This window comes from Microcebus murinus, chromosome 10 (genome assembly GCF_040939455.1).
Source record: "Microcebus murinus isolate Inina chromosome 10, M.murinus_Inina_mat1.0, whole genome shotgun sequence".
In the NCBI taxonomy this organism is placed as follows: Eukaryota; Metazoa; Chordata; class Mammalia; order Primates; family Cheirogaleidae; genus Microcebus; species Microcebus murinus.
Window position 1 is genome coordinate 96625698 of NC_134113.1, and position 25164 is coordinate 96650861.

General features: G+C 50.6%; 1 protein-coding gene across 1 annotated transcript in view; it reads right to left on the reverse strand.

Moving 5' to 3' along the window:
• Positions 1-24209, reverse strand: part of KCNA6 (potassium voltage-gated channel subfamily A member 6) — a 39565-nt gene extending 15356 nt beyond the window's left edge. Inside the window, exon 1 of the mRNA XM_012783123.2 lies at positions 18727-24209. Coding sequence (XP_012638577.1) covers positions 21918-23510 — 1593 coding nt within the window. The 5' untranslated portion in view covers positions 23511-24209 and the 3' untranslated portion in view covers positions 18727-21917. The remainder of the gene's footprint in view (positions 1-18726) is intronic.
• Between the last annotated feature and the right edge of the window lie 955 nt (positions 24210-25164).

Genomic DNA, 25164 nt, shown 5'->3' on the forward strand with positions numbered 1-25164 from the left:
CTGCCCTGCTAGAGGCATGGGAGAGACACGAGCAGGATGCTAAGGCTCCCCAGCCGACAGCCAGATGACCCCCAGAGGCAGTGCCACCTGAGCAACCTAGAGTTGACCACAGATGCACGAGGAAGCACAGGGAGACCAGAAGAACCACCTAGCTGAGCCCAGCCAAAACTGCTGCCCAGCTGAATTGGGAGCTAAAAAGTAATGGCTGCTGTTTCAGACCCCTCAGTTTTGAATTGGTTAGTTACATAACAACAGCTAACTAATGCATTACCAATCCCGGAGCTGTCCTTCCTCAAGACTCCATGTGCTATGATATTTAAAAAAAAATGTTTTCTTTTTTTTTTAAATACTACTGATATAGTGCTGGCAGTGAATAGAAAAAGATGACACAGGGCCCCTACCTTCAAGGAAATGACAGTCCAATTAGCCTCAAGACACACATTTTCAACCAGGTTGTTGACCCTTTGAGGTGAGGGATTGGTGCTATGTGTATCTGTAAAAAGGACTATTAGGAAGGACTATTATCTGAAAATGGCACACAGCAATACAAGGTAACCTCTGTTAAGTGCAAAAGGAGTAGTCCAGTACATACAAAGCCTTCATGAAGAAAGGTGGATATGAGCAAGGTGGTCTTTGAAGGAGAGCTAGAATTTAGACAGATGGGGACTGCAGGAAGGTGAAAAGAGACAGAATCCTAGCTTGGCCTAGAAAGATGGAAATTCCATAGGGATTTATTCTGAAAACAGGTGAATGGCTAGGACTTGAACTCAGATGTGTGATTTAGGGCGTGAAGGATACAATAAGGAAAGAACAGTTTCTCAATGCCGGTCCAGCAAAAGTTCATTCTATGAGTTCAGAAGGCAGAGCTGCCAGAGGTACAAGCAAATGTCCTCTCCAGCCACTCTCAAAAGAGTATCAAAAAATGTATTGTCTCAGGGCTCAGCTGGCCAATGCCCCATGGCCTCAGAAGTGACCAGGACTGAAGAATCTGCCTACCTGTGCATCCCGGTACCTCTTACTTTATCTCACCCAGGGAGCTCACTGCCGCGAGTGTGGGGTTGCAGAGCAGGCCTTTAATGAACGTTGGATGGCAGGCTAAATGGATATCACGAGGCCAGGGGAAAAGTAACAGAAGGTACCTGTTTCTTCCAAATTGCCGGGGCCTGCCACATCTCTATCTCCAAATTGCCCTGAGCCTGCACAGAATGATCCCAGGCTGAGGCTAATGGAATGGCGACTGGGCTCTGTGCAGGGCACCCCCTCAGGGTCTGGGAAATAATTCCAAAACCACACCAGCTTCAGAATTAGAGCACTAGGAAGGAGGAAACTGTTACTTATTTTGACCAGAAAACCTGTTTTTCTTTTATTGAGCAATGATTATGTGCTAAGGGTATCATACTCTCATTGCAATACTCTCACCATGTTTCTGTGAGAGGAGTATAATGATCCCCATTTTATATTTGAGGAAGATGAGGCTCAAATGTGTGAGGAATCTGCCCATGGCCTTGATACTAGTGAGCCAGAGAGCCGGTCTGAGCCCACATCGGCCTGACTCGGAAGCCCGTGCCCTCTCCACTGCGCCCGGGCAGGCTGACTGCCCTGGTGTCTCCAAAGTCCCAGCTGAGTGCAAGCTTCCCTGGAGATTATCTGTCGAGGCAGCGTGACTCTGCCAAGGGGACTCAGCGAGTGAATTAACACTGTGGACTCCAAGACCCGGCTCCGTCATGAAGCAGCCACAGTAGCCGTGTGGCCTTGCGCCAGTCAAGTCATCTTTCAGGACCCCGATTCTTTTTTGCGCTTATAAAATGAGAAAGGGAAGCGGAGGATGGATGAGACGCCTTCCAGCTCCCATGACTGGGAGGTTTTCCATTCTTCTGTAGAGGGACTAGCCCACCCTGAGCCCGAACCTTCTGTCCCACTAAGAGTGTCTAGTAAAGAGGCTCAGGTTTGCTCAGGCTCAACCCTGATCCAATCCACCATCAGGGGGACGGGATCAGATGGTACCAACAGGGTCAGCCTTGTGGGTGGCGGGGCAGTTAGGGGGTTACCGTGAAGGACTCCTGGACGCTCTGGTAGCTGTCAGATGACGCCCAACCAGCAGTGTAAAGAGCTCCGGAGCCAGCCGTGCTGGGCCGCGTGCAATGGCAGGGACCTCTCGCACCGCTCCGCCGCTCCCTCTGCTTTGGGAAAGGAGACTGGCCAGTCCGTCCTCCCTGCCCTCCTCCCAAACGCCCTCGCCTGGCAGGACACCCACACAGGTTTGTTGTGTACGGAGGCACAGCGGGGACCAGCCTTGCTGGCAGGGAGCTTGCCTTTCGTGAAAAGTCATGCTAGGAGATGAAAAGTCACAGAGGACACTGAGCGACCCTCCTCACCAACCCACCAAACCAGCTAACCACCATGGTGGGCATCGCGGCAGCAGTCTGCTCGGCGCTGGCTCTTCTCAGTTAGGAGGCTGCTGGATAGGTGCGGAAAGAGAATGGGGAGAGTCAGCATTTGGTCCTCTTCCCTGGGTGCAGCTCGCTGCCTGCATTACCAGCAGGCAAACCCCGCCTCCTCTCCTGCCCCACTTCCACCCAGGCATCCCAGGGACAGAGGCTGCAGATCCTGACACAGAAGCCTGCAGTCCCTGGGAGCGTCTCCAGGATCCAGCCTGTGCAAGGGGAAAGGCTGGATTAGGGAGAGGAAGAGCAAAGACAAACAAAAGTCCCTGGTTTGTATCAGGAGAGATTTTTGAGCCATAGTTTGGTGGTTTCTGGCGGAGGACAGTGGAAGGGGCAGAGGCAGTCACCGGGTTACGTTTCTCCTTCCTTGGCCTGCCTCCTGGAGCTCCCATTAGCCAGGCGTCCCAAGTGGGACTCACCACCCAGGGGCCTCCAGCCCCACAGAGCGGCCTCCCGGAAAGAATCAGGTGGGCATTCAGGCTGTTTGGGGGGTGGGTGGGCGTGGGCAGGGGCAAGGGCAGCTTTGGTGATGGCCATGAGGATTTGCAGTGGGGGTGGAGGATGCAGCTGTGGGCCACCGCGGCTGGGACAGGACTGTCCTGGCTGCCTCCATGCACCGTGCTTTCTGCAGAGGGATGGCGGGGGCGGGGCGCTGGGGCTGGGGGCTGGGGGCTGAGGCCGGCATGAATGTGTCCTCACGCTGCTGTGGGGGTGTGGACGGCCGGGGCTCCCCGGGCTTTCTGTCCCTCAGTGCCATTACCTGACTGCTAAGTGGGACAGAGCGTGGGAGGACAATGCAACTGCACCTTTCACGGGGAGGCTCCCTGAGGGGAGAGCAGCTGCAGCGGCAGGGACGTGGATGAGGGCAGGGAGAAGGAGCAGCAGCGACAGGAGAGGCAACCGATGGCGGCTGGCACGATTTCATCCCCGGAGACGAGGATGCCCTCTCCCAAAAGGTTTGGCAGGGTGGCCCTGGGCCTGGTAGAGAACAGCTGCTGCTGACTGAGGGAGAAGCTGTGCAGCCTTGGGCAACTCAGCCAACCTCTCTGGACCAAAGACTCTAGAGAGTCCTGCCTTCTCTACTGATCTTAGTAAATTGTTCTGGTGTTCAATGGTGACACGAAATTGTAAGCTGTGAACTGCAATTAAATATAAAGGTATAGTTATCATCAGAATTCCTGGCTTCACACAAAAGTCTCTAGAGAAGTATTTTAAAGATGCTGCCCCTGGAAACCACGCTAGATCAATTATTCAAATTAGGACAGGCAGACAGCAGAGGGGCAGGAACTGGTGCTTTTTTTAAAGAAGCATCTCCAAGGATTCTGATGCCCCATGAAGGCTGAGACCCGCTACCCAAGACTTCCTCAAACTTCCTGAACATAATCACCTGGAGCACTTATTTCTAATAAGGGAGATTGTCAGGCTTCTCCCAGATCTCCTGAATCAGAATTCCAAGGCGGCCTGGCGATCTATATTTAGCAGGCAGGGAAAGCAGCGTGGAAGTGCTATTCCAGCGAGGAGGCTGTGGGCTGCCTCCTTCCTGCTGGGTGAGCAGCACGCCGCAGCCCCCGCGGCACAGGCGGCCACACGCACGCCGCCGGGCAGCGCAGGCCCCTCACGCACTGCGCGCAGGCAAGTGCCTCGGGGTGCGGCTGCACTACAAGGCCAGACCCGTCCCATTCCTGCTCCACGGGGTGACAGTCCGATTACAAGATGACACTTTTCCCAGGCAAAGAGGCCGGAACCTTAAGATACACAGGAGACCAGGAGGAGATACCTGTAAGGAGCAGCACCGATTGCAAGCGCTTTATTGTTCTGCCAACAGATTGCCCAGGCTTTCTTGCTTCGCGCTCTGCTGACGCTGTTCCATTTAGAAAACTGTACACACACACACATACACACGCACTCACACACACGCACTCACGCACATGCACTCACACACATGCACTCACACACACACACACACACACACACACACACACACACACACACACGCAGCCCCCAACCTCATCAGACACACACGCGGGAGTATGAAGGGGATTAAAGGAGCCGCACGCACGGGGCTTTGGTCCTAACATTACATGCCACACTAACACAGTCCCAAGTAACAGTGCCCCAGGGATTGTCAGCTTAGCTCTTTCGTCTCGGGGACACTGCTACACTGCCTGGGTTGAACCCTCTCCCCCAGGGGCCCTAGGCGTGGGCCCTGGGAAACGCGCCCGGCACACGGCATGCTGAGCGAGCGATGGCTGTTGCTAGCTGTGGTGTTTCTGTTGTTGTTTTGTTATAGGTGAGGAAGGTGAGCCCTAGAAGACTGTTTGCTCACTTTGTTCACACGTCTTGACTCTCGTAGGTGTACAGCCAAGGAAAGAGTCATAAATGTGAACAAATATCCATATTAAAAATGTTCAATGTAGCAATATTTATGAGAACGAAAAGGTAGAAGTACTAAACATCCAACAATAGGGAGTAGGTTACCAAAATAATTGTGCATCTAGGTAATAATTGCATGAGAAAACTAGAGATGTAAAGTTTTTAAAATGAAAACCTGATCTCCATAGAGATATAGATCCAGACAGAGACAGAGCTAGTTTGGAAAAAAAATACAATAAAACACCAATACTGAGTATCTCTGGTTGTAAGGTTATGAGAATTTTTATATTCTTCCTTATCCTTTTCTGAATTGTGTAATTTTTCTTAATGAGAAGATATTACTTTCAGAGTCAGAAATTAAAATGCTCGTTTCAAGCAACTTGCTCAAGGTCAAACAGTGCATCAGGAACCCACACAGGCTTTCTATCGCTGCCCAGGGCTCTGCTACTTCACGAGGCTGGACTAGGGTAGGAAGGGGAGCTGAGTGGGACCAGGGTGATGAACAAACACCAAAAAGCAGCAGGACCTAGTGGAGCTGTGCAGGGCTGGGCCCTGGCTCAGAAGCTTCCCAGGGCAGAGCTTTGAGGGCAGAGCTAGGTGCTTTGCAGACCTTTCTAGCCAGGAGCCACTGCATGGCACGGTGGGGTGACCCAGGCACTATGATCCAACACCTGACCTTGGGGCTGCTCCCTGCCCTCTCCCTGAAATGGAAAAAGCCAGCTTCTATTTTGTCTAAGGATACCAGAGAATCGTATCCACCTTTCTTTCCTTTGTCCTTTCTACAGGCTCCCTCCATGAGCCTGGAGTCTGAGACCCAGAGAACACTGTTTAGCATCCCTGCTGGTCTGCATTGCCCTCTTTCTCCTTAATATAGAAATGTCTTTCCATGCCCAACATTTTTCCAACCATAATGCCAAGGTGCTTGACACAGCCAAAACCAAGGAATGTTTATTTTGCAACATCGAAACAAATAAGGTTCTGGAACCACTTAATAACTAAGATAGACCTCATCTAAGAAAAATAGGAAGGAAGGAAGGAAGGAAGGAAGGAAGGAAGGAAGGAAGGAAGGAAGGAAGGAAGGAAGGAAGGAAGGAAGGAAGGAAGGAAGGGAGGGAGGGAGGGAGGGAGGGAGGGAGGGAGGGAGGGAGGGAGGGAGGGAGGGAGGGAGGGAGGGAGGGAGGGGAAAAGCAGAGGGAAGAGATTTATCATACTTGATACTAGATAAAAATTATTACATCTCTTTCAAACATCTCAGCATATTGTTAAAGATTTTTTATCTTTGTAAAATAAAAGGTATGAAATTCAATGATTCTATATAAAGTTAAAATTTTAAACAAGTGGCCAGGCATGGTGGCTCACACCCGTAATCCTAGCACTCTGGGAGGCAGAGACAGGAAGATCTTTTGAACTCAGGAGTTTGAGACTAACCTGAGCAAGAATGAGAGATCCATCTCTACTAAAAATAGAAAAAAATTAGTCTGACATGGTGGTGCACACCTGTAGTCCTAGCTACTCGGGAGGCTGAGGCAGGAGGATCGCTTAAGCCCAGGAATTTGAGGTTGCTGTGAGCTAGGCTAAATCCACGGCACTCACTCTAGCCAGGCAACAGAGTGAGACTCTGTCTCAAAAAAAAAATATTAGTAACTCCAACTCTCCTTTTTAAAGATCACTCTGGTGGCAAAAGCCAAGCAATAGTGTCTTCCAAGTTATCCATGCAGTCAGCTGCATATCTGACGAACAGGCTTGGGCATCCATAGAATTTTCAAGCATAAGCTCAATTGTCTAATCCAACTATCTGACTTTACAGATGAAGACAGTGGGTCAGAGAATAATACTAACAGCCAATAATTGCTAAGTGACAGGCAGGTGACATGCTCAGGGTCACACAGCAGGTTAGTGACAGACGCAGAATTCGATGCATTTCCCACCTGCCCTGCAGTCCACTTGTTCTGACTTTTAGTGGGTTTAAAGATGAGAGAAACAGTCAGTTATCATAAACTCTTTCTCACGGCTCAAGATGTCCAGAAAAGGAACAGGTACGAAGACAACAATAGGCGAGAGCAACTACACCCTTTCTCTTTTCACCTCCGGAGAGAAACCATGGAAGAAAAAGGTAGTCCTTGACCAGCTCGTGGAGAAGCAGACGGCACGTTCTGGCCTTTCCAGGGTAAGCAGGGAAGAGGCAGAGGCAAGGGCCCTTGGCAGTGCAAAGAAAACCTGGAGAGAAGAGCTCCCCAGACCATTTAAACCCAAGCACCAGAGGAACCAGGTCCAGCAGGGATGTGCCAGCACCTGGAGTACTTTGGGAGAGAGAAAGAGCAATGGCACACTCGAAACAGTGTTTGGGAAGATGGGAAAGAATATTGAAAAACCTGGTTACCTACAGTTCACTGTTGATATTTCTTTGTGTCTTGCTCAGACCGTGAATAAAATTTCATAAATAGGATAATTAGTGATGGTTATACTTGGATACTTTCATTAAAAGGTTTGGTTTAGTTAGAAGTGCTGGTGGTAGAAAAACGCCATGTTACGATGTTTGATTTGGTTAACAACATGCACAGAAATCGGGCTGCTACACATAAGGCAAGTAACGCGGGCATCCTCATCTGCCTGGCGAAGTGCATCCGAACTGTGGGCATTCATTGGCAAGGTGGAACAGAAACCAAACCTAAGGAACACAGCCCACTCTTACTGTTGGTTGCTCCAACTCCTACTTAAGTGGGCTGTCAAGGGCAACAGGGGACACATGTCTTCTTTCTTATCATTTAGAGCCACATCAACACACTCTTTCTGTTTCCACACAACTCAAGAGGGGTGTGGAGAACTTTAAGAGGATTCATAAGAAGCCACAAAATGGTCCATCTGAGAAAACCTTTAATGGCCGAAGCTCCATGAACTCAAATCCATTGCAAAGAAGTTCAGATCTCTGAGTTTTTTAAGGCATACTCCTTGGATGTCTTTGTGGGATGTGAACAGAAGTTATTCAAAAGGGGCAGGGGTCAAGACTCTGTGGTAGAAATAATTTTAAAAACACTAGATTAAAAAAGCAAAATAGGGTTATTTGCTGCAGGACTTCTCAGAGCCTTTAATTGTTTTTCCTATGCATTGTGTATCTCTAAGAGGCAGTGTTTCTGAAACAGTGCCCAGGGATTCTTTGTCCACAGCAGTGCCACGTAGAACTAGTGCTCTGCATAGCACATTTGAGGAACTCTGGAATGAGCTGTTCTAGGTAATGTGGTCAGTTGAGTATCCTTTTAGTAGAAGACAAAATAGGAGGAAGGAAGTTTAAAGCACAGCAGGAGATGTGTAACTGAGATATGAGGAAACGTCCTGACAACAGAGATTACGAAGCTCAAACACCAACAGCTTGAAGGAATCTATGTTATGGATTTTATAGATTCTCTTTCTCTGGGAATTTTTCAGAATAGGCCTGGAATAATTTGGACACTTTTCTAATGCAGAGTAATGGATCCCATGACTTTTAGAAGTCTTTCCCTTCAATTATGCCATGTCATTCTGCCTTCCGCGCTACTTACATATCAAGTAGATTCAGCTGACTTACTTGCAAATTAAATACATTCCTGGAATGTATGTAAAGCAAATACAGTATCTGTAAGTTGGGGCATACTTCCCACTGATTTGCATTATAATTCCACAGGAGAGAGTTGACACACATCCTAAAAGGTCCGTCTGGGAGCCTACCCGGCACCCGAGGATGCGGGCCGCCTGTGTGCGTGAGCCTCCCAAAGCTCATCGTCTCACCGTGGCCGACCTGAAAGTCAGGCGGGTGACCCTTCCGCACTCAGTCATTCAGTCTCCCAGCTAATCCCCAGGTTTGCTGGAAGTGCTCACAGATCCCAGGGATTCCGAATGGATAAGTCGCCTCCTTGCTTATTTATGGGAATCCTCGGGTATTCTCTTCCGCTGGCTTTTTTAGCATGAAAGCAGCTTTCACTCTGAAAGGGTATGAATCGCCTCTGCATGAGTCAGCTCTGTCATGACCAAGTATTTGGTGATCGACTAGCTGAATCATGGTCACTGTTAGATCAGAAAGTCCAAATCTACAAAGTAAGAGAAACTATTACACACACACACACACACACACGTATATATACGTAGACACACACACCCATTTCCCAAAAGACTGATTTACGAGAGGTTTAAGTGGTTTTAACTGTTCCTAAAGGTTGGACAATGTTCAGAGGCTTTGCCTAGGCCTCAGCACTCATGGAAGTGGGCAAAGAAGAAAGAGACCATGGAAACCTGACTAACTTTATCGAGTGCGTACTGTATGCCAGGCCCTGGGACTACAGGCTGTGCCTCCTTTAATTCCACCAGCCACCATGAAGGTGGTCAATTAATGGCCCAGTTTGACAAAGGAGAAAACCAAGGCTCAGAGAGGTTCATAACTGTCCCTAAGTCACCCAGCTATATGCCAGTGAGTGGAGGCACGGGTCCTGACTCCCTGGGGCTGGGCAGACATCACCCCCTGAAAAAGGAAGGTTAAAATAGAGTTGCCTAGAGTTCCCACTCGGAACATACATTAGAGGATACCTCTAATTCCTCCAATTAAAAAAAGTCTCTTTTTTTTCCCCTCAAATTTGGTCAGAAATCTTCACCACGTCTAATGCCACATATTGCTTTTCCTTCCATTGGAGCAAGGAATTATGATTGTATAAAGTATGCTGTAAACTAGTTCATCTTTCTGTTCACTACATGCTTTCTTTTAAGTTTAGCTACATTGCATGATTTTTTCAAATGTGAAAGGGCCCACTTTTATTAAAAATCACCTATAGGCCAGGTGCCATGACTCATACCTATAACCCTAGCACTTTGGGAGGCTGAGGCAGGAGAATCGTTTGAGGCCAGAAGTTCAAGACCAGCCTGAACAAGAGCAAGAGCTTGTTTCTACAAAAAAGAAAATCAACCAAGCATGCCAGCAAAGGCCTGTAGACCCAGCTTCTAGGGAGGCTGAGACGGAAGGATAGCTTGAGCCTGGGAGTTTGAGGTTGCAGTGAGCTATGATGACCCCACTGTACTCTAGTCTGAACAGAGTGAGACCTATCTAAAAAAAAAAAAAAAAAAAACACACAAAAAAAAACTCTGATAGAAAAATAATTCTGTTGGGTTATTAAATATGAAATGTCTAATTTCCAAGCAAAAGTTTAGTTTATTATATCTCAACCACAAAGTAGCCTGAAGAGCGAGCGGCAATAAAACGGTGAAAGTCATTTTCCACAGCTTGTGGAAAATTGAACATTTTTTTCTTACAAGAAATGGTACAAAGCCTGGAAGAAGCGGTAGTCAGTTGGTGCAAGGTCTGGTGAATATGGTGGATGACAGAGAGTTTCCAAGCCCAGCTTCTGTAGTTTGGGCATCGCTGTTTGTGTGCCATGTGGTCAAGCATTATCTTGCAAAAGGACTGGCCTGTCTCTATTGACCAATCTCAGAGGATTAATTGCAAGCATCCTCATCAGTTCATCCAACTGACTGCAGTTGACATCCGCTGTAATCGATTGACCAGCCTCCCTGAAGCTGTAGTGGATGATACCAGCACTGGACCACCAAACAGACACCGTGAGCTTTTTTTGATGAATATTCCATTTTAGACGGTGTTTTGCCACTTCACCTTTATCCAACCATTGTGCTGAACACTTGCGATTGTCAAAAAGCATCTAGTTTTCATCACATGTAACAATGTGGTGTAGAAATGTTTTGCCTTTATGTCATGACAGCAAAGAAAGGCAAGCTTCGAGACGATGTCCCTTCTGATGTTCATTTAATTCATGTGGAACTCATCTAGCCAGTTCTTTACCTTGCCAATTTGTTTCAAATATTCCAATATTGTTGGATTAGTAACGTCAAATCTTGCTGCTAATTCACATGTAAACTGAGATGAATTTGCTTCCACTACAGCTTTAGCTCATCATTGTCCACCTTGGTCTCAGGTCGCCCACGTGGCTCACTTTCAACATTACAATCACGAGAATGGAACTTCTCAAACCATCGACCTGCTGTGCATTTATTAGCCACATCCTTCCCAAACACTTTGTTGATAATTTCAAGTTGTCTGTGCTGCATTGGCTCCACGACGGAACTCATATTAGAAAATAACACAAATTTTTGACTTATCTATGGTTTCACAAAAATTACTCTAAAAAAATTGAAAGATAATCATAAGCCAAACCATGTGTTTGAAAGACTCAGGATGTACCTTCACAATAAAAATAAAACAAGAAGTGTCAAACTGAAATGTTAGAGACATTGACTGTCAAACTTAGTACCTAAAGAAATTGGACATTTCATACTTAATAACCTATTTTTACATACACATCTGACAACAACTTTACAGAAATGTACCTATTGGGAAAAGTGAGTCAGACAGGCATTAAAATGTAAGGCTTATGATGGATTTCCCAACCTAATTTAACCTTTCTGTCCTCTTAGAAAGGGCAAATATTGGGGGTGGGTTTGAATTCTGCTTTTCAGAAATAAACGATGTCCCCAGTGAGAGACAGCCAGAATGAAATCTATGTCACTCTTGGAATTCTAAGGATTTTGAGCTGACTGTAGCCCAAATCCCTGTTGCAACTCCCCTCTTGATTTCTGGCCCTGAAATGTTTTAATGAAATCAGAGGTAAAGCTAGAAAGGAGGAAAGCCTTTCTTATCTCCCTCCTGAAGCAATCGTGTTGAACACAGTTCCAACTCCGTGGCCATTTAACTTCTGGCCAATCAACCTCAAAGACAAGAGATGCCACCTGAGAGCTAAACCCAGCTGGGAATGACCGAGGAAGAGACACGAGCGGGGATCTGGGGATGCCCGTGGCGTTGCACAGACAGCCCTGCTGGGCAGCCAGGCGCTATCAGGACACCACTCGACACTGCGTATGAACCCCTGCTCGGACCCCCAGGCCCAGGCAGCAGGAATGGACAGGAGTCCCATGATGGAACTTCATGGAAGCTGGAGATAGTCCTCAAATCAGAAATCCGCAAACCCCGACGTTTGCCTGATGTCTCACTGCCATCATTTCGGATGGGAATTCTGAGTCGCATCACACACTCCCTTGCTGCTTAACCCGACCGAGAACACCGTCTTCTCCCTGCAGCTTCACTGTTCTGCCTCGTTAGTGGCTGCACCCGTCTCCTCTCGGCCGGCCGCCTTCACTGCTGCTTTCACCGCCTTTTCTAGCGCGTACTCCCATCCGACCTGCCCCACCACTTCTAAACCAGAGAGTTGACGCTCGGTCACCTAGACGAGACCCTAGAGGAAGGTTCTGGAGCCTGGCCACACGCACCCGCGTCCACAGGGCTCATCAGAGGACGTAGCCAGGCGTTGCCGTCCCTAAACATGACATCCTGTCCGCCTCTCGTTTCCCAACCGTTGGTGGAGACGTACACAGAGAATGTTTCCCTCCTGTGAGAAGCACGTGCCGTGGGCCCAGCGAGCACCGGCGGATGCTCCAGCCTCCGCGGCGGGGAGCGCCCGGGAGTGGCCGGCCCTGGGCAAGGGGACCCACTGCCCTCCGGAGGGGCAGCTGCGCCTCAGCTCCTGCTGCTGGCGGGCGGAAAGCAGACACGCGGGGTCACCACGATCAGACCTCCTGCTTGCCAAAAGAAATCAAAGATCCACATCTGCGTGAAATCTGCCCATACTTAATGTCGTGTGCGTCTGGCAAACACGCCCGACTACGGAGGGCCTGGTGTGAGGCGCGGTCTGCACAGCGCTAGAGCAGGCACTCTGGGCTCTTCGGGGTCTCGGCAGGCATGAAGACTGTGTGCCAGAAGGTTGCAGATGCAGCAGAAGCAAACAAAACCACACACGCCGCCTCCAGGTGAGGAGAGGACGGCAGTGTGGGTGTGCCTGGGCTCCTGTGTGCTGTCCTGGGGGAAGTCATCATCTCCCCACGCACAGAAAGCAGTCTCCTGCAGGGAACACAAGCCATTCCCCACCACACCAGGCCCTTCTGCTCTCTCCAGCAATGCCAAATTGCGTTAAAGCAGCTGGGGAGCTCCTGTCTGATTTATGGCTCAGCTACCAGGGCTTCTGCAAACGCTCTGCCTGGCCCTAGGCCTGTGATTTATAAAAGAGATCTGCAGCCTAACAGGAACTTCTCTTTCTCTACCAGGGCAACAAAGTGCAGGGGAGAGTCTCGAGCTGGTTTCTGCTTCCCCGGGCATCTGAAGTCAGCACTCCTGGGTAAGTTGCTAACCTTCTGCGTTCCTTCCTTCCTCTATGAAATACAGAAGCCCCAAATAACCCCCTACGGTCCTGATTTCCAATCTATGACAGTTTCCTTCAGCCAGTCACTAAATTTAACAACAAAAAAGTAAAGGCTTGAATGGTTAAATAATCTACTAATTGGTTCAATTAGAAGCCCAGGGCTTGGCTGCCAAGGCCAGAGCCGCTCTTTGTCCAGTGCTGGAATGCCCTGGGTCCTCACCAGAGTGACAGGCATTAGTCCTGCCTTAAAAGTCCAGAAGTTGTTATCTGACTCTGGGTTTCCCTAGCTAGGCCTGCTGCCTCTGCACCTTGGAAAGTCAGGGGAAGGAGAGATGAAGTTAAAAATCACTTAATTCCTTTTCCTATGGGCAGCTCTGCTAAGGGGTGTGGTTGGGTAGGAAATGAATAAAGTTATTCTTTAAAATTTTTTTAAAAATATTTTAGTCTTCCATTTTCCATGGAAAAATATGCTAGGGTTGGAGTCAGAAAACCTGGGTTGCAGAGTCAGCTCTGCCCTGAACCACCCATGTGATTTTGGGTTAATCGTTTCAGTTCTCTGCATCAGTTTCCTCCTGCATAAAAAGGGGCATCTATTGCCCCTTCCAGGTCTCACGTCCTGCCCATCTGTGACCCTCGACACTGCCCTTCACAATGCTCAGGGCTCCTGGGAAGAGCTAAACAACAATCCTTATACTAGTTTGGTCGGAAACGAACTATATTGAAAAAAATATATTACCAGTATATCCATCCTATTCTTCCAAGATGTATTCAGATTACATTTCCGTATATTAAATCACATCGTAAGTGCAATTATTTAAAGAAATTCTGCTGTGAATCCTCTAGGCAAAAAGCCTTCTGGTAAAAATAGACAGCTCTCCTGAGTCTATTTTTTATGTCATATTTCATGGAAATGTTGGTTTCAGAGGACAGAACTGAACTTGGCAGGGACCCTGCCTCTGTCGGACATGCAGGTGGTCCCACCCCACTCTCGGGTGGGCGTTCGGTGTCCTGGGGCCCCTCTGCTACTGGCAGAGGGAAGAGCCATGCTTTGCTGAGAGCTTATCTCCTGCTAGACCCTTTAACTGGCAGCCTCTTTTGAGCCTCAGAACAACTATGTGAGGCAAGTGATATCAGCTTCTTTATTTTGCAGATGACAAAACTGAAGCTCGGAGAGGTTAAATGAGGTACAATTAATAAACAGTGATTCAGATCCAGTCTCTAACTCCAAAGGCAAGCTAGCCAAGAAGCTGCAGATTCAGAAATGTGAGGGCAGTCACGTCGCCTTGCTTGGGCCGGCCACTTGTGAGAGGGCATCGTGGTAACAGCAGTGAGCTGAGGGTGCACAAAATACTCTGGCCTGTGTGGGGACCCCAGTGACAACTGTCATGGAAGCTCTTAGTCAGAGTGGAGGCAAACGGAGACCCACATGGGTAGGGGAGCTGGCTCCTTCCAACTCCTGGGTCTCCCATCTTAATGGAGGACAGGAAAGCTGGAACGCCACCAAGAGATGGTGAACAGCACTTGCACCGTGGGGGTGCGGGCGCAGTGGGACACGAAGGTGGCTGGGCAACAGAACGGATGCTGGGGAGGAGGACCGGGGCGGGGGAGTTTGAAAGCCACTGGTACAGTGTACGAAAACTCTGGGCTGGGTCCAGTTCGTGGGTTCGGTCCCTCGTGCTGAACCAGGAGAAAGATGTGAGGAAGTATGTGAGGAAGGCTCTGGTGGAGCGTCAACCCCAAATATGTTATTAGGAGAAAAGGAGAAAAGTAGGGAAGGCCCCTGTGGAAGGCGTTCCATACACATGAGATACATACTTAGGTGCCGTGTATGTACACTTCTCCATGTGCCTTCAGAGACTCACGGGGAAGGAAAGCAGAGGACACCTGCTGCTGTCACAACAGAAACACCTGGCATGTAAATAAAGCCTCTGTGCACATTCCAGAGCCAAGGCCTCCCTCCCTCTTCTTGCTCAGTATCACTCAGACCCTCACTGTGTGCCGTTCTGTTCCGTCTCCACTGAAGATGATGGAACACACACAGCGTGTGCCCTTGAACATCTCACAACCCCTCTTGCTTCGATTTTGTATCTGCCAAAAGGAACACAATGCCTAGCTTACCTACCTCATTTCATTGCCATAGGATGATAATGATAATAAAAGCCAACCTTGTACGCAGTGTGCATGTATGACCTCACTCAATCCTCAAAACTGCCCTATAAGATTAGTACTATTAATATCCCCTGTTTGATAGAGAAGGAAAGGAAACTGAGGCACAAGGCAGTTTTCTAACTTGCCCAAGGTCAACCAGCAGAGGAGGGATTTGAACCCTACAACCTGGCTCCAGCATCCATGCTCTGAACCACTTTGTTCACAGCATGATGCCTGAAAGCCCCGAACGCATGTGAAAACACTCTGTAAATGAACAGTGCCCGTCTTGTTCTTGTTAGAACTGCGCTCGCTGGGGAGGATGCAAAGCGGGATCAGGATTCACTGGGCGAGGGAGGATCGATCCTGGAGCCTTAGATCCCCGGCCGTGCCGGCCAGGTGCCGAGCTTCCGATGGCACGTCCTCCTGCCCCTCCCAGCTGCAGGACTGTCTCCTCTGTTCTCTTTCAGTGTCTCTGCTGCCAGAGCAGGTTTGTCTGTCTCCTGGAGACAGCGGTTGTCAAGCCCTGAGAGAACAGCAAGCATGTCAAAAATAGCAGCGCCAGCAGACTGCGTGGCTGCAATTTCCTTTTGAAATGTCGGCTGTGCTCTCACCAAAGAGCCAGGGTCTGTCTGCGCTCCTTGCAGCCTGCAGCAGACACTGCTTACGGTTCCAAAAGGGTTTCCAGCATATGTGCAGGGCTCACGTAACAATGAGGATGCAGTTGTGTTTTTTTTTTTTAATTGTCATAAGCCCCAGCAGGCTAGACCCCAACCACGTCAAGTGATAGCCAAGGTTAGACCTGTGTTAGTGACACTTAGGTAGCGCAGGACCCTTTTCCTCCTTTGTTCTGAGAATGAGGGAGCCGCTATCCTATTGGGATAACCCTTCCACAGTGGTTGCAGATAGGTTCCCACTCCCCCTTTAGGGTACCATGTGGGGCAAGGGACAAGGACCAAGAAGGGACAAAGAGGCTGGGTGAACTACTTTCTCAAGTTCAGAGCAAAGGGACATGAAAAAATGACAATCTCCAACTCCACAGGGACCTCAAGCCCAGAACAGGAAAGTGGTTCATCGGGAGACCTGGCAACCTGAAAACCCATCTGTCTATTTTCCCAGGGGCCCGTGTCTGGGAAGATCCCTCTCCCACCACCGCCAACCCCAGACCTTATTCTGCCAGGAGCGATCTGTGCAACCCCAGGCAGCCTGTAGAAAGTGGAGTGGAAAGAGGAAATCTTACGGCTTAATAAATGGATTTCTTTCCCTCCCCTGAGTGACTGTGACAAGCTAGAATTAGAGCACACTGTCCTTCCCATGGCAATAGCACACAGAGGAAACCAGGCCGAGCCGGGAGGGCAGTCCAGCCAGACTGTCCTGGGAGGACAACATTCTCTGGGAATCTACCTTGGAATGTATGTCTAGTTGCAGGGGGACAGAAATGCCACCGAGAGCAAGGGCTCAGGCAGTGGCCGGGAGAAATGACAAGCCGCAGGACAGGAAGATGCACCGAGGAGAGAGAAGGCAGGGAAGCTGTGAGCACAGGGCGAATAAGGCAAGAGAACAAAGTCTGAAAAATAGCAATGCAGCAGGCCAAGCACGATAAATGAAGGCTCTCACCTCCCACTTCTTTTGTCTGCCCAAAGCACCAAAGACTGGTGGGACCTCATCATAGATTATTAAGGGTTAATGGCTTATTAAGAGTTAATGACTACTATAGGGAAGAGTGTGGGGAAGGGGTTAGGAAAAATAAAACCTTGGCTCCTATGCAATTTCTTAAGGAATTCCAAGTTTGCAGGTACGGGGATCAGGTGAGGTTTGGGTTTATTTGTAGGGATTGTTTTTATTTTTAAAATATTTCTTTTTTTGCTGGCAAAGTATAAGTTCTTTGGACAAGCTCACTGCCTTAGTCCTACATAATGAATAACATCCAACATATTTATCATAGTTCAATACATGCTAATTATGCCCTACACTACTAAAAAATGGCTTGACATACCTTTAGAGCAAAAAAAGATGTAAATGCCACAACAGTTGATGTCAAAATTAAACATACACACACATAGGCACACACACACACACACACACACATACACACACACACATACTCCTTGCTATTATGCATGAATAGCAAGGAGCAACTGCATATAAGCTCGAAAGTGTCCCCATGTGGCAGAATAAAAAAACTGTCATTCCATTCCAGATATCCATCTTTAGAGATGCTAAACTTGTAGATTTATAAAACCAAACCATTCTCCCAGCCAAAATGTAAAACTCCTAGATTATTAGACTCATGTCACTTTTTTTTCACAATTCAATGGGATTTTTTGGTTAATTTTTATAGTATGATTATCACCACAATTCTGTTTCAGAACTTTTCCATAACCCCCGAATGTTCTCTGGTGCCAGTTTTGCTAGCACAGTCTTCAGCCCTTGGGGGCCCCTTGGGCCATCCTGGTGTCCTGACGCAGACAGGATTGACCCTGTGTTCTAAGACCTCCAGCAAAGAAAGTCCACAAACTCTCCTTATGGCCTGGCTGGTGAATGTTAGTCCACCTTGTCAAAGTGTGTCATCCCCTGCACCTCGCACCTCCGAGGTTTATGTCCTTTCTTTTTGTTTTGCCTTCAGACAAACAAGACAGCCAGCCAGATGCTAACCTTTGAGTGGATTAGGGCAATTATAAGGCCATCCCTGAGTTAAGGCTTTTTTCAGACTAACTCCAATCTCATTTCTTCATCCTGAGTCCCTTTTTCTCTGTTTATTTTCCTATTTCTATTGTTTCTTTTCTTTGACCTATCTGCAAGGCCCATAAGGTTGGGGGCCCTCAGGTGGGCACACTGCAGGGCTATTTGGCAGGACATTTGTCTGAGACCTCTTGGGTTTATTCTCTTCTCCCCACCCTTCTCTCTTTTGTCCTCACAGGCTCAGGAAATTTCTGGGAGACATTTTTCTAAACCCATAGCAGTCTCATCCTGCGTGGTGGGTTCCCCCTGCAGAGTCCGTGGTGGGAAAGGAAGGTACAGTGAGGTGTCCGACAAAGGGGCCCCGAGCTGCAGCCCGACCTCCGCAGCACACGGGCTGCACCACAGCTGTCCTGGGGTTCACTTGTGACCCGGGCAGCAGTGCTAGGTGCTTCAACCACCAGAAAGGTGGAGAGAGGGAGAAAGAGCCAGGAAGATACACACAGAAGCAATAAGAGGTTAAGGCAACAGGGGCAGGGTGGGGGAGGAACCAGAAGGGAAAAAACCAAGAAAAGATAAAAAGTCAGGGAAAGTGAGAATGAAAGCAAGGGGAAACATGCACAGGAAAAGGGGTGACTGACAAAGGGGGCAGCAGCATTAAAGGGGTGGAAACAGAGAAAGGAAACTGAAGTCGAAGCAGAAAAGAAAAATACACAGAGAAAAGTGAGGAGGCCACTGAGGAAAGAAAATCAAAACCTTGTCTCTGTCCAAATACAGGCTCTCCCGCCTCCTCTCCCACCCAGAGTTCTCATTTTGCCTGAAGGACTAAGCCAGGAATGAAATTTCCCTCCAGTACAACCTACCTCAGACGCCAGGCGGCCGGCTGTCCCTCCTCACTCCCCGGGGACGCACAGGCAGGAGGAGTGTCCCGCATCTCAGGCTGAGGCCACAGCTCCAGGAAGTCCCTTGGGAGGAGCTCCTGCTGGCTTGAGCCAGGGGGGCCAGGGCTTGGACCCCACCGTCCCTGGCAGCTGTGAGTCACCGCCTGGCTGTCCAGAACACACGGCGCACACTCTCTCCGGGCTCGGCGCAGCGTCCACGTGCAGGGGCTCAGGGTCGGAGAGGGATCCCTTGACAGAATCCTTCACAGAAACTAGGTCGAGCCACAGCCTCTCGGTTTCTCTTCAGCGTCTTACAAGGAACCGCCTGTGAGATTCCTCCCGGGAGCTAGAGTGTTCTCGGGAGGAAGGAGTTGCATTTCTGTCTCTCCTTGAGCTGGGAAGAGCCTCCCCCCAGGAGATGAGAACTCCACAACACCTAAGACCATTATTACTCTGGGCAGCACAGCCTGGCTGCCTCTCGAGGCATGAATCGTCCTCCCCAAAGACTCCCCTTGTCATTTTGAAAAACAATTTTGATGTTGGTTTAACTGGCAGCCGCTTAGCACTCAAGTATCTGAAGAGTCGGGAGTAAGACGCGCAGCTTTGATGACTGGGTGGGGAAATCAGGAAGAAAGGTCCAGGGAGGAAGTTTGGGGGACCTGCTTCCTCCACATTTTCCAAAGGTCCCTGTCCCTGTCCTGGCACTACCAGCCCCGGATCCAATATGTGGGAAGTGCAGCCATTAGAGAAGCTGGGAATATGTGGTCCCCTGTTTTCCCTTGATGCCCAAATCAGAAGATGGGGAGAACACTCCGGAAGGTTGCTACGGCAACTAGAGTCCCTGGAGAGCTTGGCTCTTCACAAACCCTTTACTTTCAGGCATGCTCTGACTTGAAAAGGAAAGGTGTTCTCAGGGATGGTGATGAGGATGATCACATACACACATAAAGAGATACATGCACATGTGTCCCAACTTTTACTCTCAGCTGGGAACACTCCTTTTGCCTCTGGAATGGGCTCATCTCTTCTTTTCCCAAATAGCCAGCAGTAACTGAAGATATTTGGAAAACTAGTACTGGCCTCAGAGCAGGTTTCTTAATCATAAACACCTCTATTTCCCATTGTATTTCAGGTTTGGAGAAGCCAAGTTCCCAGTCAAGGTGACCTCCAGCCCTGGAAGGATCCAGCTGAACATATCTAAAGAGCACCCTCCTTTCTGAAGGGTAAGAAGAAGGACTGAGGCTCAGTCCAAGAGGCCAAGGAGGGCTTTGGGGAGCTAATGGTCCATAATGGCCTATTCTTGGGCTTTGAACCCAAGGCAAGAACTCTGGGAAGAGGTCTTGCCTGGGGGGATAGAGAGACAGGGTAATGAACGAAAAATCAAATTCTTTACCAAAGTTCATGCATTTGCATAGCATTATCTCCAGCTTCCCAGATGAGTTCATTGACAGTCCCCATGAGGTAGGGAGGGGAAGACTTTAGTGCTCCCATTTAATGGGTGGGAAAACCGAGGCACAAATAGGGACTATGGTGCCAAAGTTACCCTGTAAAGCTGTGGCAAAATCCAGATTTAGATCTGGCACTGGTAGGAGCCACACTGCCTCTCAAGCAAACCCTCAAAAGGCTATCCCCTTGTAAGTTGCTCTTTGACAAAATAATTCTTTAAAAAAATTCTCATCCAAGAGTCGTAAAGCATAGGTATAACATTAAAAACATGTTAACAGTCCTTTTGGTTTCAGAACTGCACCCAGAAGAGCTCAGAACAGTACATCACAGTTTATCAAAGGCAAAAATGAATGGCAATGTTCCTGGGAGAGAAAGGAGGGGAGGCGGCAGGTGGTGGACAGCAGCGGTTTCCTAATAGAAGAAGGGGGTTTAGCCCGGTGGGAACACCATCACTCTATCTTACCAGTGAGGGCAGGTCAGATGCAGCTCCCAGGGGTAAAACAGGCAAGTGTTTGCTTGACTCAGCAAAAACCCTGTCACGGTGAGGCCGTCGGCAAAGGAGTGATGCTTGCTCCTTACTCTAAACCACGAATTTCACTGCCCATAAAATGGGAAGAAACCCATGCTGGCATCCAATTACGCTTTTACCTGTCTGTGGGTTTATGGTGGAGTTTGCTTTAAAATGCCTTCAATTGCAATCCTAAGTCGAATTCTTAGGAAGCAGGGTAGAGGGTTCGAGAGGGCTAGGGAAAATGAGGGAGAAAAAGCTGCCTCTGCAACAGGATCCCTCTGCCCCTGCTGGATGACAGCATCTGTTTAAGTGGCACCTTGCTTCAGACTTGTGGTCAAGCCACTTGCTTGACTCTATTCAGCCGTTTCTCCTGGTTCTGCGGTTCCCTTTTCCCGGTTCCTCTACACAGGAAGGCACTTGCACAGAAAGAGCATTTGGCTCTGAGAAGGAGCCTTCCTGGAGGCTAGAGAGGGTCTGGGGGTCAGAGTGGGAAGGACTAAATGTACACCAAAGGCCAGTGTCTCGTGCTGGAACACACCTGGAAGAATCCATCGCCCCCCGCCCCGGTCTGGGACTGACCTTCATGTCCTCCAGATGGTCAAATTTGATTGCTTTTTCTCTAGTTCCATCCAAGATTAGAAATGAATAACCTATTTTGAGGTGGTGCAAATAAAGGTTCTACCACAGGTCCTCTGTAGGACCCAACAGGTGTTACAGGGCACTGGAATAAAATACCCAGGTGAGTACTGCTTCCGTCCTCCACCTTCTGCCAGTTACCAAGTGGCCAGAAGCTAAGAGAGGTGCATGACCTAAAGAAGAGGACACTAAGGAGAGAGATAGGACCCAGATATGGCTGGTTTCCATTCTGTTGACGTTGCTGTTCCCAAAAGATATTACAAAGTCCGGGATGTGAAAAATCAGAGTCTCGAGGAAAGATAGACAGAAATGTATATCTCATCCATGTGACAGAAGATGGGCATGATTGGTGGCACCGTTGGAATTTCAAAAATGTCAGTTAGATGGAGAAACCTTGAATGCTGCAGGGATCAAGCCACAAAGTTGACAGTCCAGGTGTTCGGTCCTGGATGGCAGGTAATGGGTGTAGGGGAGGGAGTCAAGAAGTCAACTGAAGCTAGGGTGGGAGTCGTGAGAATGAGAAGGAAGCCTAAGAGATCGTTCAGTGCTCCGCTTCTCCTGCAGACCCTGCCTGCATCGCTCAAACCTCGGTGAGCATCCTCTTCTCTGCATACGCCCGATGTGGAGTGGGAAGGTAGCTGGGTCTCCGTTCCCGCGGGGCCTCGGAGAAGTCAGGCTTGCCAAGGCCATTGTCAGTCACCTTTAGGTCTGGTGCAGGCTGCCCACAAGTGACATGGGTATACTGACCCTGCTCCTCCTGCTCTGTCTCGCGGTGGTAGAAGTAGTTGAAGTTGGAGACGATGACGGGCACAGGCAGGGCAATGGTGAGGACCCCGGCGATGGCACACAGCGAGCCCACGATCTTGCCCCCCACTGTCATTGGGTACATGTCCCCATAACCTACCGTGGTCATTGTGACCACTGCCCACCAGAAGGCATCCGGGATGCTGGGAAAGAGTGAATCATCATCATCAGCCTCTGCGAAGTAGACGGCACTGGAGAAGAGGATGACCCCGATGAAGAGGAAGAAGATGAGCAGCCCCAGCTCCCTCATGGAGGCCTGCAAGGTCTTGCCCAGGATCTGCAGCCCCTTGGAGTGGCGGGAGAGCTTGAAGATGCGGAACACCCGGACCAGGCGGATCACTCTGAGGATGGCCAGGGACATGGCCTGCTGCCCGTTCTGGCCGCCCCCTCCGCTGGCTGGCTGCTGCTCCTGTTGCTGCACCAGCTCGGTGCCCAGGGTGATGAAGTAGGGGAAGATGGCCACCAAGTCAATGATGTTCATGATGTTGCGGAAAAAGGCTGGCTTGCTGGGGCAGGCAGAGAAGCGCACCAGGAGCTCAAAAGTGAACCAAACAATGCACAGAGTCTCCACCAGAAAGAAGGGGTCTGTAAAGAAGGAGCCCCCAAGAGTACTGAGTGAGGATGAGCCTCCTGTCCCCATTCCCCCAGGGGTGATGCCAGGATGAAATGTATAGGAATCGTCTTCATCCTCGTCTTCCTCCTGACTCCCCCTAGAAACTGGGGAGACTCGGCTCACACCATCACCATTGCTTCCACCTCGACCATCTGCACGGAACTGGGGCAGGGTCTCCAGGCAAAAGATGACGATGGAGATGAGAATGACCAACACGGAGACGATGGCGATGCCCCTGGCGGGCCCGGAGCTCTCCGGGTACTCGAAGAGCAGCCAGACCTGGCGCTGGAAGGGCTGGGACGGCAGGGGCTTCTCGTCCTCGCCACCTTCGGGCAGGCAGCCCTCGTCCTCCCGGAAGGCGGCCAGGGCCTCGTCGCCCAGCTGGTAGAAGCGGATCTCCTCCAGGAAGATGTCCAGGGGCACGTTGACCGGCCTCCGCAGGCGGCCCCCCGACTGGTAGTAGTAGAGGATGGCGTCGAAGCTGGGCCGGTTGCGGTCGAAGAAGTACTCGTTCCTCAGCGGGTCGAAGAAGCGGACTCGGCGGCCAGGGTCTCCGAGCAGCGTGTCGGGGAACAGCGACAGGGTGCGCAACTGCGTCTCAAAGCGCAGCCCGGAGATATTGATCACCAGACGCTCGCTACTACAGCAGCCCCCGCCCCCTCCGGCCTCCGGGAAGTCTCCCGCATCCTGTTGCTCCCCCTCCGGCCCACGGACCTCCCCCGGCGCCGCCAGCGTAAGGGATTTCTCCGATCTCATGCCCCCGCCGCGGCGCGCTCCCCGCCACTAGGACGGCGCCCACGACACAACCTGCAGCCTGGAGCGCGGCGCCCGTTCCCCGCTCCCGGCTGCGCCCTCTCCTTAGGGTGGGGCTCGCGGTCTGACCTGGCGCTGGGGTCGCTGAGCCCTGAATTCCTGGTCCCAGCAAGGCTGCGTCTGGGGAGGTGACCTGGGCGCCAAGGATTTGGCTCTGCGCTTCCAGTCGCCCGCGCCTCGGTGCTACAGCTCACTGGGATGCCCGGAGCCGCAAACTGGCGCGCGTGAAACTGGCCGCCCGGGAAGACGCGTGGCTTCGCCCAGCCGTGCCGAGACTGGGCTCCGGGGCGCGGGGTTCCGCCCTCCAGACCCGCCGGCTCTCCTCGCCCGGCGCCCACCGCGCTCCTCCAGCGGCTCACGACCCCCGGCTGCCGCTGGTCCCGAGGCGCCAGATGCGCCTCCCTCCGGCTCGGCAGAGGCTCCTGGCGGGGCTCGGCCTCCGCCCTACGTCCACCGCGGGGCTCTGTCTGGCCAAGGTCGCGGTTCCAGCCGCCACAGCCGTCACCTCCTCGCTAGGAGCCGCGCCGCAGGCCTCGGAGCGGGCCTGGGGCTGCCCCAGCGCCGGAGCGCGGGGACCCACCTCCCCGCGGCTAAAGCCTTCGCTGCAGCCGCCGCAGCTGCAGCGACTCGCCTCTCCGCTCTGCCCTTCCTTCCCAACACTCTCCAAGTGACGTGGCAGGCCCCGCCCGCTGCCCCCTCCCACCCCACTCCCACATCACACCCCTCGCCCGGCCGGGGGCTGCGCGAGCCCGGGCGCGGGGGGAATAGGCACGCACTCGCCTCCCCGGCAGCCTTTCCCGCGCTCTCCTGGCACGCCTCTCGCCTTCACACACGCACATCCACGGCCCCACCGCCGGTACCCCCGCCACACCCCCGCCACCCCGCCACCCCGCCGGCGATCGCCTTCCTCCTGTCGGTTCACCGAGTTGACCTGCGCAGTGTATTTCATCAATAGGAGGACGCACCCCGCCCCCTACACTCATCCAGAAATGTAAGGGAAAAATTATACCATATTTGATTCCTCTGTATTTACAAAGACCCATTCGCTAGCCTCTCCAATGTCTACTGGAAAAAAATAGAGGAAGTATTTTCGAGATGTCTTGAAAGCTTTCAATTTAAATTGTATTCCAATGTAATTCTCCCACAGAATCTCCATCGCGGACCTTCGAGGGGGGGCTTCGACTCTTCTAGCATTGCAGAGAGGTAACAGAGAAAGGGCTGGGAAGTCCATCATTGCCCTTCCCATGAGTCCTTTTCCAGGAGAGTCCTGGGGACATGAGGCAGGAAAGAGCCGAAGACGGTGGCATCTTAGGCGTGTCACAGCCCAGGGTAGCTCAGGCACCCGAGAATCCCTTGCTCCCAGCCACCCTGGGAGGCATGTGGAATTTCTGCTTATAGCGGCAGCCAAGAAAAGGGAGGAGAGGGTGAGTGGAAAGGGGGTATGTGAGCGTTTTTATTAAAACAAACAAACAAAAAAGCTACATTTACTGAGCATCTAACTTGTACCAGCCATATTCTAGGCGCTTTGACCGGAAAGATGGCCTCTGCTCCGAGACCGTGATACAGTGAAGACCCGTTTGGCAATATTTGCGTTGGG